Source organism: Schistocerca gregaria, chromosome 4 (genome assembly GCF_023897955.1).
Source record: "Schistocerca gregaria isolate iqSchGreg1 chromosome 4, iqSchGreg1.2, whole genome shotgun sequence".
NCBI lineage: Eukaryota > Metazoa > Arthropoda > Insecta > Orthoptera > Acrididae > Schistocerca > Schistocerca gregaria.
Genome location: NC_064923.1, coordinates 653,778,170 through 653,791,755, shown reverse-complemented (window position 1 = coordinate 653,791,755; position 13,586 = coordinate 653,778,170). Strand labels below are relative to the sequence as shown.

Here is a 13,586-nt window from a genome sequence, read left to right as displayed (position 1 = left end):
TCTTTCACAGTTAAATGTTCAGTTTGAGTTAAAAAGTTACATGGAGAATTAACTGGCAGTGGCAAATTGTATTTTATTGTAATACTGCTTATTTAAAAGCTGAAGCTGTTTAGACAAGATACCTCTACTATTTTCTTAATTCAGATGTATTGGCATAATGGCGGATATGTGGTGACTACTGGGAAGTTGTTGAGTAGTCTGAGAGAGCTATGTTTCCTAATAGCTATGATCAGATTTCTGTTTGTATAATTTTACTGGTAACTGCTAAAAGTGTTTTGCACTAATATGTATGAAATTTGGGAAGGCTGGTTTAATGATTTCCAGCATGTTTTGGTTTGATGATGTTTGGTAGCTGACGTCATAAGAGAACTAACATGGCGGGTAAGTGTTTGGTGTTGTGAATGGGTTGGCGTATTTTATGCTGTTACCTACATAATCTCTTCGAATACATTTACTAACGCTTTTATATTTTGTCTTTCAGATTTATTTGCAAAATATAACTGCACATATTGCCAGGAAGATATCACGGGACTAAGAATAAAGTGTGCAGAATGCCCTGATTTCGATTTGTGCCTACAGGTAGGGCGCTGTACGTCACGTGATTGTGGTGGGGATGCTAATGGGCGGTAAATTTGTAATTCGTCGTGACATTTATGAAACATGTTTTATTTGTTATGTTTTAGTGCTTTTCTGCTGGAGGAGAGATTGGTCAGCATCGGAATGATCATGCCTACCAGTTCATGGTAAGTACAATTATTGTTTATGCGTCGTTGGTTATTAAGGATAAAAATGAAACATTTTACAGGGCATACGGAATTAAAAGATGATTCATCATCCTGGTAAATAAGTAGACTCTGTTTCTTGTTGCCACAAATTGTTGTTTTATTTTGTTGTAATTAGGAGAGTTTATTTGTGTAAATGTTTTTAATGTTGAGAGATATCACATTTCTTAAGTTGTATTGCAGAGGCAAACATGTAAACTATTAGATACTGTTGTCTTGATTGAAAACGATGAAGGTAAGGAATAACCTTGGCGTATCATTAAATTCCTTATTTGCCAGTTAGTTTGCATCCACAAAGTTCGAATTTATTTTAGGACTACTACGCTGATATCGTTTTGAAATCAGTGCTGCATTTTCTTTTTAATAATGTTGCATTCGTTCTGAATGCAAATAAAACGTGTGTTCCTGAGTATACTTGTGATTATTTTTTAGTATTTTGATTTAGTTTTATGTTTGTGGCATTGACACCACTTAATGATACAAGTGGAAACAGGTGTAAAATTAACGCAAAAAAAGCACGCGTTAGCTTGCCATGTTAGTCACAGTACTCGGTATTGTATTTAAACACAATTACAACCAACTAGTAAATAGCAACAAAAGATAAAAGTACGTTTATTTACTTGTCTCTGTGTAATGATTAAGTGCTAGACTTTTTGGTACTGGCTTGTTGGATGGATGATACAGTGCATCATCATACTGATTATTATTATTATTTCCCCTGAACTTCATGCTGTCGTCTTTTCCCTATTAACTTTACGTAGGAGTAGTAAAAAATCTAGTATTGTGCACACAGGCCAATGACATCATTAACATGGTGGTGCTATGAGCTTTAACAAATAATCAGTGATTGAGGTCACTAATAACACAAAAACATTAGCAAAACAAAAATGACAAACTAATGGTGTGGTTAATGGGAGTGTCATTATTAATTCCTTGAAACTTGAAAATATTAGACCACAGTGGGAAAAAAGAGGTTTTTGCCATTTACATAATAACTACTACAGAATGTACACACACCTACACACATCATGCAATACCTTAAATTGTGGTTGGTGGATAATGAGCACAGTGCTAGCAATGGATAATTAGATGTTCCTTCGGGTTCAGGCGAATTTGATGTCCAAAGTGACAGCATGTGTTTACTGTAATGCTCCTCAAGCCACTTTAGCAAGATTCTGGCCTTGTGGCACAGACAGGTATCGACCGTGCTGGAAGATGCCATTTGTCACTGGGAAGAACATCAATATGAAGGGATGCAGTTAGCCTGCAAGTAAGTTTAGTAGTCCACAGCTGTCATGCCCCCTTCGATTACTACCACAGGTTCTGTGGAAGTGCAAGTAAATGTCCCCCATAGCATAATACTGCCCCAGTTGCAAGGCATACAAGGTGCGACAATAAAGTAATGAGACTGATGTGAAAAAAAAAAAAAAAAAAATTGCGTACTGTTTTAGTCAAATCTAGTGTAATCTCCTTCAAAGTAGTTCCCTTCTGATTGCACGCACTTTTTCTAGTGCTTCTGCGATTGATGGTAACATTTCTGGAACTAATTTCCTGTAATATCCTCAAAGACCCTCGTCACAGCTTTTTGGACATCTTGTGTTGTTTGAAACTGGTGTCCCTAGACTCCCGTTTTGACTCTTGGAAATAGAAAAAAGTTGCATGGAGCAATATCTAGTGAGGTGGCTGTGATAGTACTGAAATTTGTTTTGAGGTTAAAAATTGCTGTACTGACAGAACAGTATGGGATGGCGCATTATCGTGATGCAGAATCCAATTATCAGCAATGTTGGCACGGACACAAAGAACTCTTGTACGAAGTCTTTCTAAAATTTCTTTGCAGTAAAATTGGTTAACTGTTCGTCCAGGAGGACCCCCCCCCCTCGTTATGAACAATTCCCTTGGAATCATAGATTCACACAAGCATGCATTTCACTTTTGACTTTCACATGCAAGCTTTTTCTGGTCTGGGTGAGCCCTATAAACACCATTGCAAACTTTGACGTTTTGTCTCTGGATCGTACTGAATAAACCAACTTTCATCACCAATGATAACACAGCTCAACAATCCTAAATTGATTTCCATTTGCTCTAACAGATCGGCTGCCACATTTTTCCATGATTCTCGCTGTTGTGGTGTGAGATTTTTGCACAAATCTTTCTCATACCAAGATATTCAGTTATTGTTAGACAAACTGTTTTTTGATTGATGTTTAGTTCTTCTGCAATCATTTTCACGGATAATCTTCGACCAGATCGTAAGAGTTCACACACCTGGACCAAGTTGACATCCGTCCATGAGGTTGATGGTCATCAGCTGCAGTCTTCATCTTCAACATTCGTTCTGCCTTCACTAAACATTTTATGCCAACGAAAAACTTGACCACTTGACATAACTTCCTCTCCAAAAGCCTTCTGACACTTACCATAAGTTGTCATCTCATTTTTACCCAATTTAATGCAAAAAGAAATGGCATACCGTTACCCAATATTATGCAGTTCCATTTCCTTGACGAAAGACACAAACACATGCCAACTTATTACAGCACAACTCATGACTGAGCAGTTGCGTCGATGTGCAGCTTGGATTAGAAGCAGCTTATAGACCAAGGTCAATGATATTGTACCTATGCAAGCCTGCAGGGTTGCCACACCTTGCAAAGCAAATCAGTCTCATTACTTTATTGTCACACCTCGTATGCTGCACGGTACATGTTTTTAGTAGCCTGTCACTGGGTGGTGACATAACTAGAAACGACCATCAACCTGGACTACCAAGAAACAATGTTCATGTGACTAGGTGACACATTTACAGTGATCCACAATCAAACCTGAAGATCCTGTACCCAATGCAGTTGTAATTTGAAATTTCATTGGGTCAGCATGAGAACATGTAGGGGTCATTTGCTGCTGAGCCCCATGTTCAACAATGTGACTAAATGGTGTACTCCAAAACACTTACCTGCACCAGCTTTGTAATCTGTTTTCAGATCTGTCACAGATTATCGCCTATCTCACTTTACGGAGTGGGTAAGTCTCTAACTTCTGCAGTTTCTGATGAGGTGTGAGCACCCAACACTATATATATATATATGTGTGTGTGTGTGTGTGTGTGTGTGTGTGTGTGTGTGTGTGTGTGTGTGTGTGTGTGTTTTGTCAACTGATACCCAAACCAGACCTGTTACATTGCAAAATAACCAAGAGCTCTGGCTACACCACAGAGCAGTCTGTTACCAAAACCACTATTGAGAAAATGCAAAACAGAAAGTAATATTGTGATGATCAATGCACTCTCCACCTCCACCAGTCCTATATGGGTCTGGTACACAACACGATCTATGCTATCACCCATATTAACTATGACATTTTGTTAAAGAACTAGTACAGTATTTGAATTGAGACACATAAACAGAAACACTGCTTATGCCAATTACCTAACATATGATATCACACTTAAGTTGTTATTCCGATGGTTGGCTTTGTTCACTAGACTGATTTGCGTGTTCTGTGTGTGACCTTTAGTCTTCAGTGAAGTTGATAGTTCCCCATGTCCAGTGCTTTACCATTAAATCTTTTAGTACATGACAATAGGCCTACAGAGATTAGACATACTGCCTTAGGAAAACACCATAACCATCATGTAAAATTTTGCTTACTATTTACACTGCCTGACAGAAAAGTGAAGCACCCAGAAGAGGTAAAGAAAATGAAATAAAACTTCAGATACTGAACGGGTATGTGATATTATTCTAGCGTTAACAAAATCAAGTCATATTTACGAAGAACTTGGCAGTATGAGTCCTCTTTTTGTCAGTGTTATGTTGCACACACTGTGATGTGGATGCATGGACTGATTCAGTTGGGAAGGCTGTCATAAAGCCATTGTAGCTTCTGAGGCAAATTGACCCACAACTTTCTAACTGGTCCTTGATATCCTGGGCACTGACACAAGGATGGAGTAGACATCCAAGCTGGAGTCACATGTTCTATCAGGGACAGGTCTGGGGATCTTATGGGCCTTGAGATTACCATAGCATCATGCAGACATCTCATTGACACGTGTCTTGTGTGATGGACATTGTCAACAAGACACTGTTGCATGAGAGGTAACAAATGAGGATGCAGGATGTCTGTTATGCAGCATTGCGCCATCAGAGTTCCCTCAGTCGCTGCTAGCAGTGAATGAAGTCATACCCAAAGGCTTCCCACACTAACAAAAATATAACCACTGTGCCTTTCCAAAACATTGGATGAGTGGGACCTTTGCCCAGGTCACCGTAATACTCACTGATGAGGATCATCTACTATGGTTCAGAACCGGTATTCATCCCTAAACAATCCAACACCATTCACCCGCTAGTAGCCAGCCAGTGGTGTGAGATGACACACAATGTTGCAGAAAGTCTGTTACTAGTTCTTGAATGGTAGATACTGTTGCGAAGGGGTTACTGTATGCTTGGCAAACAATATGGCAATCGTCCCTTTTGGTGATCTACTGGAACCTTGACATGTATGCGTGCCCTCATGTTTCCATGCAGTCACACATCCGAATGCCCTACGTATCTGGATACTGCATGATTTGACCAGCCAGCCAAATGAAGATCCAAAATAAGGCCCCTTCCAAACTCTGGTGCTGATTGCACTTGTGTGATATGAGGATACAGCACCCTCAGTATCCTTCACAATGATCACTCATCATCTGATTGTCTCCACGACCCTTATGTACTGTACTAGGCCTGGTAATAATGCAAAACATGGACAACACTAAAGTGATCTGCTGACCATTCTACATCTCATAGATAATTGAAAGTCTTAATCATTTACATACCTGCTGATGGCATTTATGTATACATTGACATGTGACCATGTCTTTTGTGTGCTTCCTTTTTTATTTTTATTTCAACTTCAGATCACACCATTTCTGGTTTTGACTTTTTACCAAGTCGTCATAAGATGATTTGAGTACGTTACGTAGTAACTTGTCAACTGGAGAGACATTCACCAAAACAACTTTCTCACATTGTTGTGAAATTGTGTAGTGCAGTAAAATTTTTTGATGCCATTAAATTTGTAAACTTTTTTTGTGTACATTATTATCTGAGTAATGGACAGATAAGATAAATGAGTGCACATGTAGTCCAGATATTAGTGTTACAGTTTGAAAAGTAGTTGGCTCAGATGAAGACATCAGTATGTTCATGTACTGTCTACACGTACCCACATAGACATATACAGAGCTATGCCATCTAAGGACAGTAATAAATTTCAAGCAGCATGTGTTACACAAAATCAAACAGCAGCAAACCCAGTCAGTGATTAGAAATTTTCTTGCACGAAATTTCATGCAGTTCTTACAGTTTCGTTAGTTAATATTAACTTTGTGGGAAAAACATGCAGATTTTTTTATTATTTGTCTAATTTTATTTATTTTTATTTACATCTTTTTAAAGAGATGTGAAAGTGTTCTAAAAATTCCTCTATAGTGTGCAAAATTCTTTAGTGGTCAAACCTCCCCGCCGTTAAACGTAGCTGCAATGAACACCAATGTCGAACGTGGAGTAGTCAGCTGGAAAAATCAATGGTTTCTCAGCACTTTCGAAATACAGGACATGGATTTGATGGTGTTTCCAATCCATACTAAAAATTCTTTCCATACAATAAGCCCTGTCTTATCTAAAATATGCCATTGTTAAATGTCTCTTTGAAGAAGGTGATAGGAGAGATGTCAGTAACTACTGACCTGTTTCACTACTGATGTCATTTTCCAAAATTTTTGAGAACGTGATGTATTATAGAATAGTGTCTCACCTGAGCAACAGTAATGTCCTCAGCAAATCACAGTTTGGCTCTAATGAGAATTCCTTTTACGTGTTCACTCACTAGATTTTACAAACATTAAAATAACAAAATAGAACCAGTTGGTACATTGTGCGACCTATCAAAGTCATTTGACAGTGCGAAGCAAAATATTCTCCTACATATACTGTTTGTGTTATTGGACTGATGATATAACCAACCAATGGGTAATTTCATATCTAACCAAAAGAATGTAGACTGTTGTACTTGGTAATTCAACAAATATAGTTTATGGGCATTATCTCGAGTGAGGAGAAATCTCATATGGGATTCCCAAATGCTCAATCTTAGGCCTGTTATTGTTCCTCATATATTTTAACAATCTTCTGTCTTATATACAGCATGCAGAATTAGTTGATACTAGTATTGTATTCAATCCTAGCATACATACAGCAACTTAAGAAATTGTAAACAACATTCATAGAAGTATCATTGTCTGATTTTCTGCAGATAGTCTTGTTATCAATTTTAAAAGGGTGTAATGTGTTCAGTTCTGCACATTTAGACATACTACACCAATGATAAGTGTAACACATGGTGAGGAAATAAAGAGGGTGGGGAACTTCAGAATTCTTAGATGTCTATAATGGCGAGAATTTAAAACTGGAAAAGCACATTTTGGGACTCCTAAAACAACTTCTTAGTTCAGGCAAAATATTAGGAAAAATACAGATTGCTACTCACTGTAGGGATGACCCATCAAGTTGAAGACAGGCACAATGAAAAGATTGTTACACATTGTATCTTTCGGTCAAAGCCTTATCAGTAAAGAAGACAGGAACTATAGTGGAGATGTTGAGTTGCAGACAGACACAACAAAAAGATTGCTACACAAGTGAGCTTTCAGCCAAAAGACTTCCTTCTCAGTAGATGACACACACACACACACACACACACACACACACACACACACACACACACATTCATGCAAGCACAACTCGCACACACATGACCACGGTCTTGGGCTGCCGAGTCCTGAAATGACATCGTACAGAAGATCCTTCCCACTCTTCTAAAATGGTGTTCCATTGCCCACCCAACCTTTGCAACATCCTTGTCCATCCCTGTGCCACTCCCAATTCCAACCCTTTTCCACGGGGATCAATAAACCCCTGTGGAAGGCCCAAGTACAAGACCTGCCCAATCCACTCATCCAGCTCTTCTTATTCCAGTCCTGTCACTGGCTTACCTTAGCCCCATCAAAGCCAGGGCCACCTGTAAAAGCAGCTATTTCGTATTCCAGCTCTGCTGCAACCACTGCACAGCTTTATATGTTGGTATGACTACCAACCAGCTGTCCGCCAAGATAAATGGCCACTGCCAAACTCTGTCCAAGAGCAAGGTAGACCACCATGTGGTACAACAAACAGCTGAATGTAACATGTTTGGTTTCAGTGCCTGCTTCACACCTGGAGCCATATGTATCCCCCCCCCCCCTCTCCACCACCAGCTTTTCTGAACTACCCAAATGGGAGTTATCTTTGCAACACATTCTCCACTCCCGAAATTATCCCATCCTCAGCGTACAGTAACACACTGACCCATACTGTCCACCCAATAGTTTCCACCACCCTTGTCCTGTCACTTCCTCCCTCTTCATGTCCCCCACAGTCATTGGCAGTCTCATCAGCCTGCGATCTAGTCTCTGCATACCCCACCACACAGCACTCCTCTCCCCCCAGCTGTATCCACCTATCCCTCCCCCTTGCCTGCCCCACTCCGGATTGCAATTCACGTGACAGCTACATTCCAGTGAGAGCTGCCGGTGATAGCAGTCATTTGTGCTCGAATGTGTTTCCTTTGCTGAAGAAGGCTTTGGCCAAAAGCTATAATATGTAACAGGCTGTTCTTTGTGCCTGTGTGCAACTCAGTGGGTCATCGTTAAGGTGAGAAGAAATCTGTCCTTTTCCTAATATTGTTGGGATTCCAACCTGGAGTTTCCATTGTTTAGTCTGGTTACATTTGCGCCTAAACTTGTTGCAAATCTTGGGGAGAGACAAATCAGTTAGTTGATATATTTTGCATATTTTCATTCTGTAATGTCATACGGAATAATGTTCTGGAGTAAGTCAGCTTGAAGAAGAAAGTCTTCATTGCTCTTAATGAGTCGGGTGTTGTGACTACCGCTTCACAATGTATTTAACCTCCCATGAAGTTTGTTGTTTGTAATCCTCTGTTGTTCAAAAGGAATAGTTATGTAACACAATTACACAATTACAACACCGGAAGGAAAAATGACATCCTTTACAATGCTATTAACATTCTTGATAACTTATCCAGAAATATAAAATCTCCAGCAAAGTAAAATGTGGAAAAGAGCTGAAAAAGTTTCTGCGTGACAACTCCTATTCTTTTGAACAATTTCTGTTATTGTAACATGTAAAACGTTGTGGGTAGGAATTACTAACTTATATCTGAATATTTAATAATAATAATAATAATAATAATAATAATATCTGTCTAATGATTGACACAGATACAACACAGAACAAAATTATAAGCGAAGAACAAAAAGGCTGTTGCAAAGGAGCATGAGGATGTAAAGAGCAACTGATAATAGATGCAGAGGTGACATATCAAGCTAAAACTAAACAAAGAGGTCACTACACTACGCATACATTGATTACCAAAAAGCTTTTGATAGTGTACCCCACTCATGGTTACTACAAATATTGAAATATACAAAGTAGAGCCTAAATTGATACAGTTCCTAAACATAGTGATGAAAAATTGGAAAACCACACTTAATATCCAAACAAATTCAAATAATATCACATCACAGCCAATACAGGTTAAGTGTGGAATATACCAAGGAGACTCATTAAGTCCTTTCTGGTTCTGCCTTGCTCTGAACCCACTATCCAACATGCTAAATAATACAAATTATGGATACAATATTACTGGAACATACCAACACAAAATCACACATTCGCTATACATGGATGATCTAATACTACTGGCAGCAACAACTCAACCAATTGCTAAAGATAACAGAAGTATTCAGCAATGATATAAATAGGGCTTTCAGAACAGACAAATGTAAGAAAAATAGCATAGTCAAGGGAAAACATACTAAACAAGATGATTACATATTGGATAACCACAGCGACTGCATAGAAGCAATTGAAAAAACAGATACCTATAAATATCAAGGCTATAGACAAAAAAATAGGAATAGATAAGAACTAAACGAAAAATACAGACAAAGACTAACAAAAATACTGAAAACAGAATTGACAGTAAGAAACAAGACAAAAGCTATAAATACTTATGCTATACCAATATTGACCTACTCATATGGAGTAGTGAAATGGAGTAACACAGACCTAGAAGCACTCAATACACTTACACGATCACAATGCCACAAATACAGAATGCATCACATACATTCAGCAACAGAAAGATTCACATTAAGCAGAAAGGAAGAAGGTAGGGGATTTATCAACATAAAAAACCTACATCATGGACAGGTAAGACAATTTAAGAAAATTCTTTATAGAACGAGCAGAAACTAGCAAAATACACAAAGCAATCACTCATATAATTACATTGGCTACACCACTGCAATTTCATAAACACTTCTACAACCCTTTAGATCATATAACATCAACAGGTACAAAGAAAGTAAATTGGAAAAAGAAAACACTACATGGCAAGCACCCATATCATCTAACACAGCCACACATCGATCAAGACGCATCCAACACATGGCTAAGAAAAGGCAATATATACAGTGAGACAGAAGGATTCACGATTGCAATACAGGATCAAACAATAAATACCAGATATTACAACAAGCATATTAATATCCCAATACCACAACAGATAAATGCAGACTTTGCAAACAACAAATAGAAATGGTAGATCACATCACAAGCAGATGTACAATACTAGCAAATACAGAATACCCCAGAAGACATGACAATGTAGCAAAAATAATACATCAACAGCTTAAACTAATAAAACAACACATTCCCACATATACCGAGCAAGGTGGTGCAGTGGTTAGCACACTGGACTCTCATTCGGGAGGACAACGGTTCAATCCCGTCTCCGGCCATCCTGATTTAGGTTTTCTGTGATTTCCCTAAATCGCTTCAGGCAAATGCCGGGATGGTTCCTTTGAAAGGACACGGCCGATTTCCTTCCCTATCCTTCCCTAACCCGAGCTTGCACTCCGTCTCTAATGACCTCGTTGTCGACGGAACGTTAAACACTAACCACCATTACCACATACAAGTATGCACCACAAAATGTACTGAAGAATGATGAATACAAATTATACTGGAACAGAACCATTATAACAGATAAAACAACAACACATAACAAACCTGACATCATACTCACCAATAAAAAGAAGAAATTAACACAACTAATCGAAATATCGATACCCAATACAACAAATATACAGCAGAAAACAGGATAAAAAATTGAGAAATACATTCAACTGACTGAGGAAGTCAAGGACATGTGGCATCAGGATCAAGTTGACATTACACCAATTGTACTATCAACTACAGGAGTCACACCACACAATATCCACTAGCACATCAACGCGATACAGCTACATCCAAACTTGTATGTACAACTACAGAAATTTGTAATTAATGATGTAAATAAAATAGAAAGAAACTTCCACATAGGAAAAATATATTAAAAACAAAGCGCGCGCGAGTGTACACCTGTCCTTTTTTCCCCCTAAGGTAAGTCTTTCCGCTCCTGGGATTGGAATGACTCCTTACCCTCTCCCTTAAAACCCACATCCTTTCGTCTTTCCCTCTCCTTTCCTCTTTCCTGAAGGAGCAACCGTCGGTTGTGAAAGCTAGAAATTCTGTGTGTGTGTTAGCACACTGGACTCGCATTCGGGAGGACGACGGTTCAATCCCGTCTCCGGCCATCCTGATTTAGGTTTTCCGTGATTTCCCTAAATCGCTTCAGGAAGTTTTGTTTGTGGCACCAAAATCTTGTAGAGAATATGTCAAATTAAAAACATTTCCTAATTGCTCCAACAAAGCCATCAGATAAGATCTGAATACGTTCCATAATGCGAAACTCTTATTGAAGGATCTTAATTATGTTCTTCATAAAAACCCACGCACTGTGCTTGTTGTGAGTTAAGTTTTTGCTGATATGTACGAAACTTCTCAGTACTGTTATCATCAAATCAAGCTACAGCAGTGAAGGGAGTGACTTGTTGATGTGCACATGCACTCTGTACACCAACCTGAGAAGCAGCAGTATAACTGAAGAACAGCTGTTTCATTTTTAACATTTTTCTCGAGTCTTCAGAATGTTAGGTTTACATTTTTTATAATATATCAGTCAGTTTTGAAAGCTATTAACTGCTTTTCAATTTCTTTCAAACATCTACTGCCTCTCTGTGTGCATATACAATGAATCTTCAACTTTCTGAATCTTCCCTTATCATTCTTCCATTCAGTCTCACTGTCCACAATGCACTGTCCACTAGACTTTGAATAAAAATGTTTACATTCACATTATTAACAGATGTATAGTATCATGCCCATAACTTTCTTTTCTCAACTTCACTTCAGCTGTATTTGAAAAAGACATCATTAATGATTGTAAGTTTTATAACTAACTACAGGAATTTTAAACTTCCATCATGTATATTTTTATTTTCAAAGACTGTATTTCCATAGGGGTAATGCAGGAGTATGTTTAATAATGAATAAAAAATAGGAATGCGGGTAAGCTACTACAAACAGCATAGTGAACGTATTGTTGTGGCCAAGATAGATACGAAGCTCACACCTACCACAGTAGTACAAGTTTATATGCCAACTAGCTCCGCAGATGACGAACAGATTGATGAAATGTATGATGAGATAAAAGAAATTATTCAGATAGTGAAGGGAGATGAAAATTTAATAGTCATGGGTGACTGGAATTTGATAGTAGGAATTGAAGGGAAGGAAATGTAGTAGGTGAATATGGAATGGGGCTAAGGAATGAAAGAGGAAGCCACCTGGTAGAATTTTGCACAGAGCATAACTTAATCTTAGCTAACACTTGGTTCAAGAATCATGAAAGAAGGTTTTATACATGGAAGAAGCCTGGAGATACTGGAAAGTTTCAGATAGATTATATAATGGTAAGACAGAGATTTAGGAACCAGGTTTTAAATTGTAAGACATTTCCAGGGGCAGATGTGGAAGATGTGGACTCTGACCACAATCTATTGGTTATGAACCGTAGATTAAATTGCAGTAGAAGAATAATAAGCAGCTTTGAGAGATGAAACAGTGAAGGCAGCAAAGGATCAAGTAGGTAAAAAGGCTAGGGCTAGTAGAAATCCTTGGGTAACAGAACAAATATTGAATTTAATTGATGAATGGAGTTAATATAAAAATGCAGTAAATGAAGCAGGCAAAAAGGAATACAAACGTCTCAAAAATGAGATCGACAGGAAGTGTAAAATGGCTAAGCAGGGATGGCTAGAGGACAAATGTAAGGATGTAGAGGCTCATCTCACTAGGGGTAAGATAGATACTGCCTACAGGAAAATTAATGAGACCTTTGGACAAAATAGTACCACTTTTATGAATACCAGGAGCTCAGATGGAAATACAGTTCTAAGCAAAGAAGGGAAAGCAGAAAGGTGGAAGGAGTATATAGAGGGTCTATACAGGGGCAATGTTCTTGAGGACAATATTATGGAAATGGAAGAGGATGTAGATGAAGATGAAATGGGAGATATGATACTGCATGAAGAGTTCGACAGAGCACTGAAAGACCTAAGTCAAAACAAGGCCCTGGGAGTAGACAACATTCCATTAGCGCTACTGACAGCCTTGGGAGAGCCAGTCCTGACAAAACTCTACCATCTGGTGAGCAAGATGTGTGAGGCAGGCGAAATTCCCTCAGACATCAGTAAGAATATAATAATTCCAATCCCCAACAAAGCCGGTGTTGACAGATGTGAAAAGT

The 13,586-nt window shown here is 38.4% G+C and overlaps 1 protein-coding gene across 3 annotated transcripts in view; it reads left to right on the top strand.

Moving 5' to 3' along the window:
- The first annotated feature begins 77 nt into the window (after positions 1-77).
- The window catches only part of LOC126267397 (transcriptional adapter 2B-like), a 92,430-nt gene continuing 78,921 nt past the window's right edge, over positions 78-13,586 (top strand). For all 3 annotated transcript variants that reach the window (XM_049972599.1, XM_049972601.1, XM_049972600.1), the window contains exons 1-3: positions 78-381; positions 482-579; positions 684-743. In XM_049972599.1, coding sequence (XP_049828556.1) covers positions 375-381; positions 482-579; positions 684-743 — 165 coding nt within the window. In that variant the 5' untranslated portion in view covers positions 78-374. The remainder of the gene's footprint in view (positions 382-481; positions 580-683; positions 744-13,586) is intronic.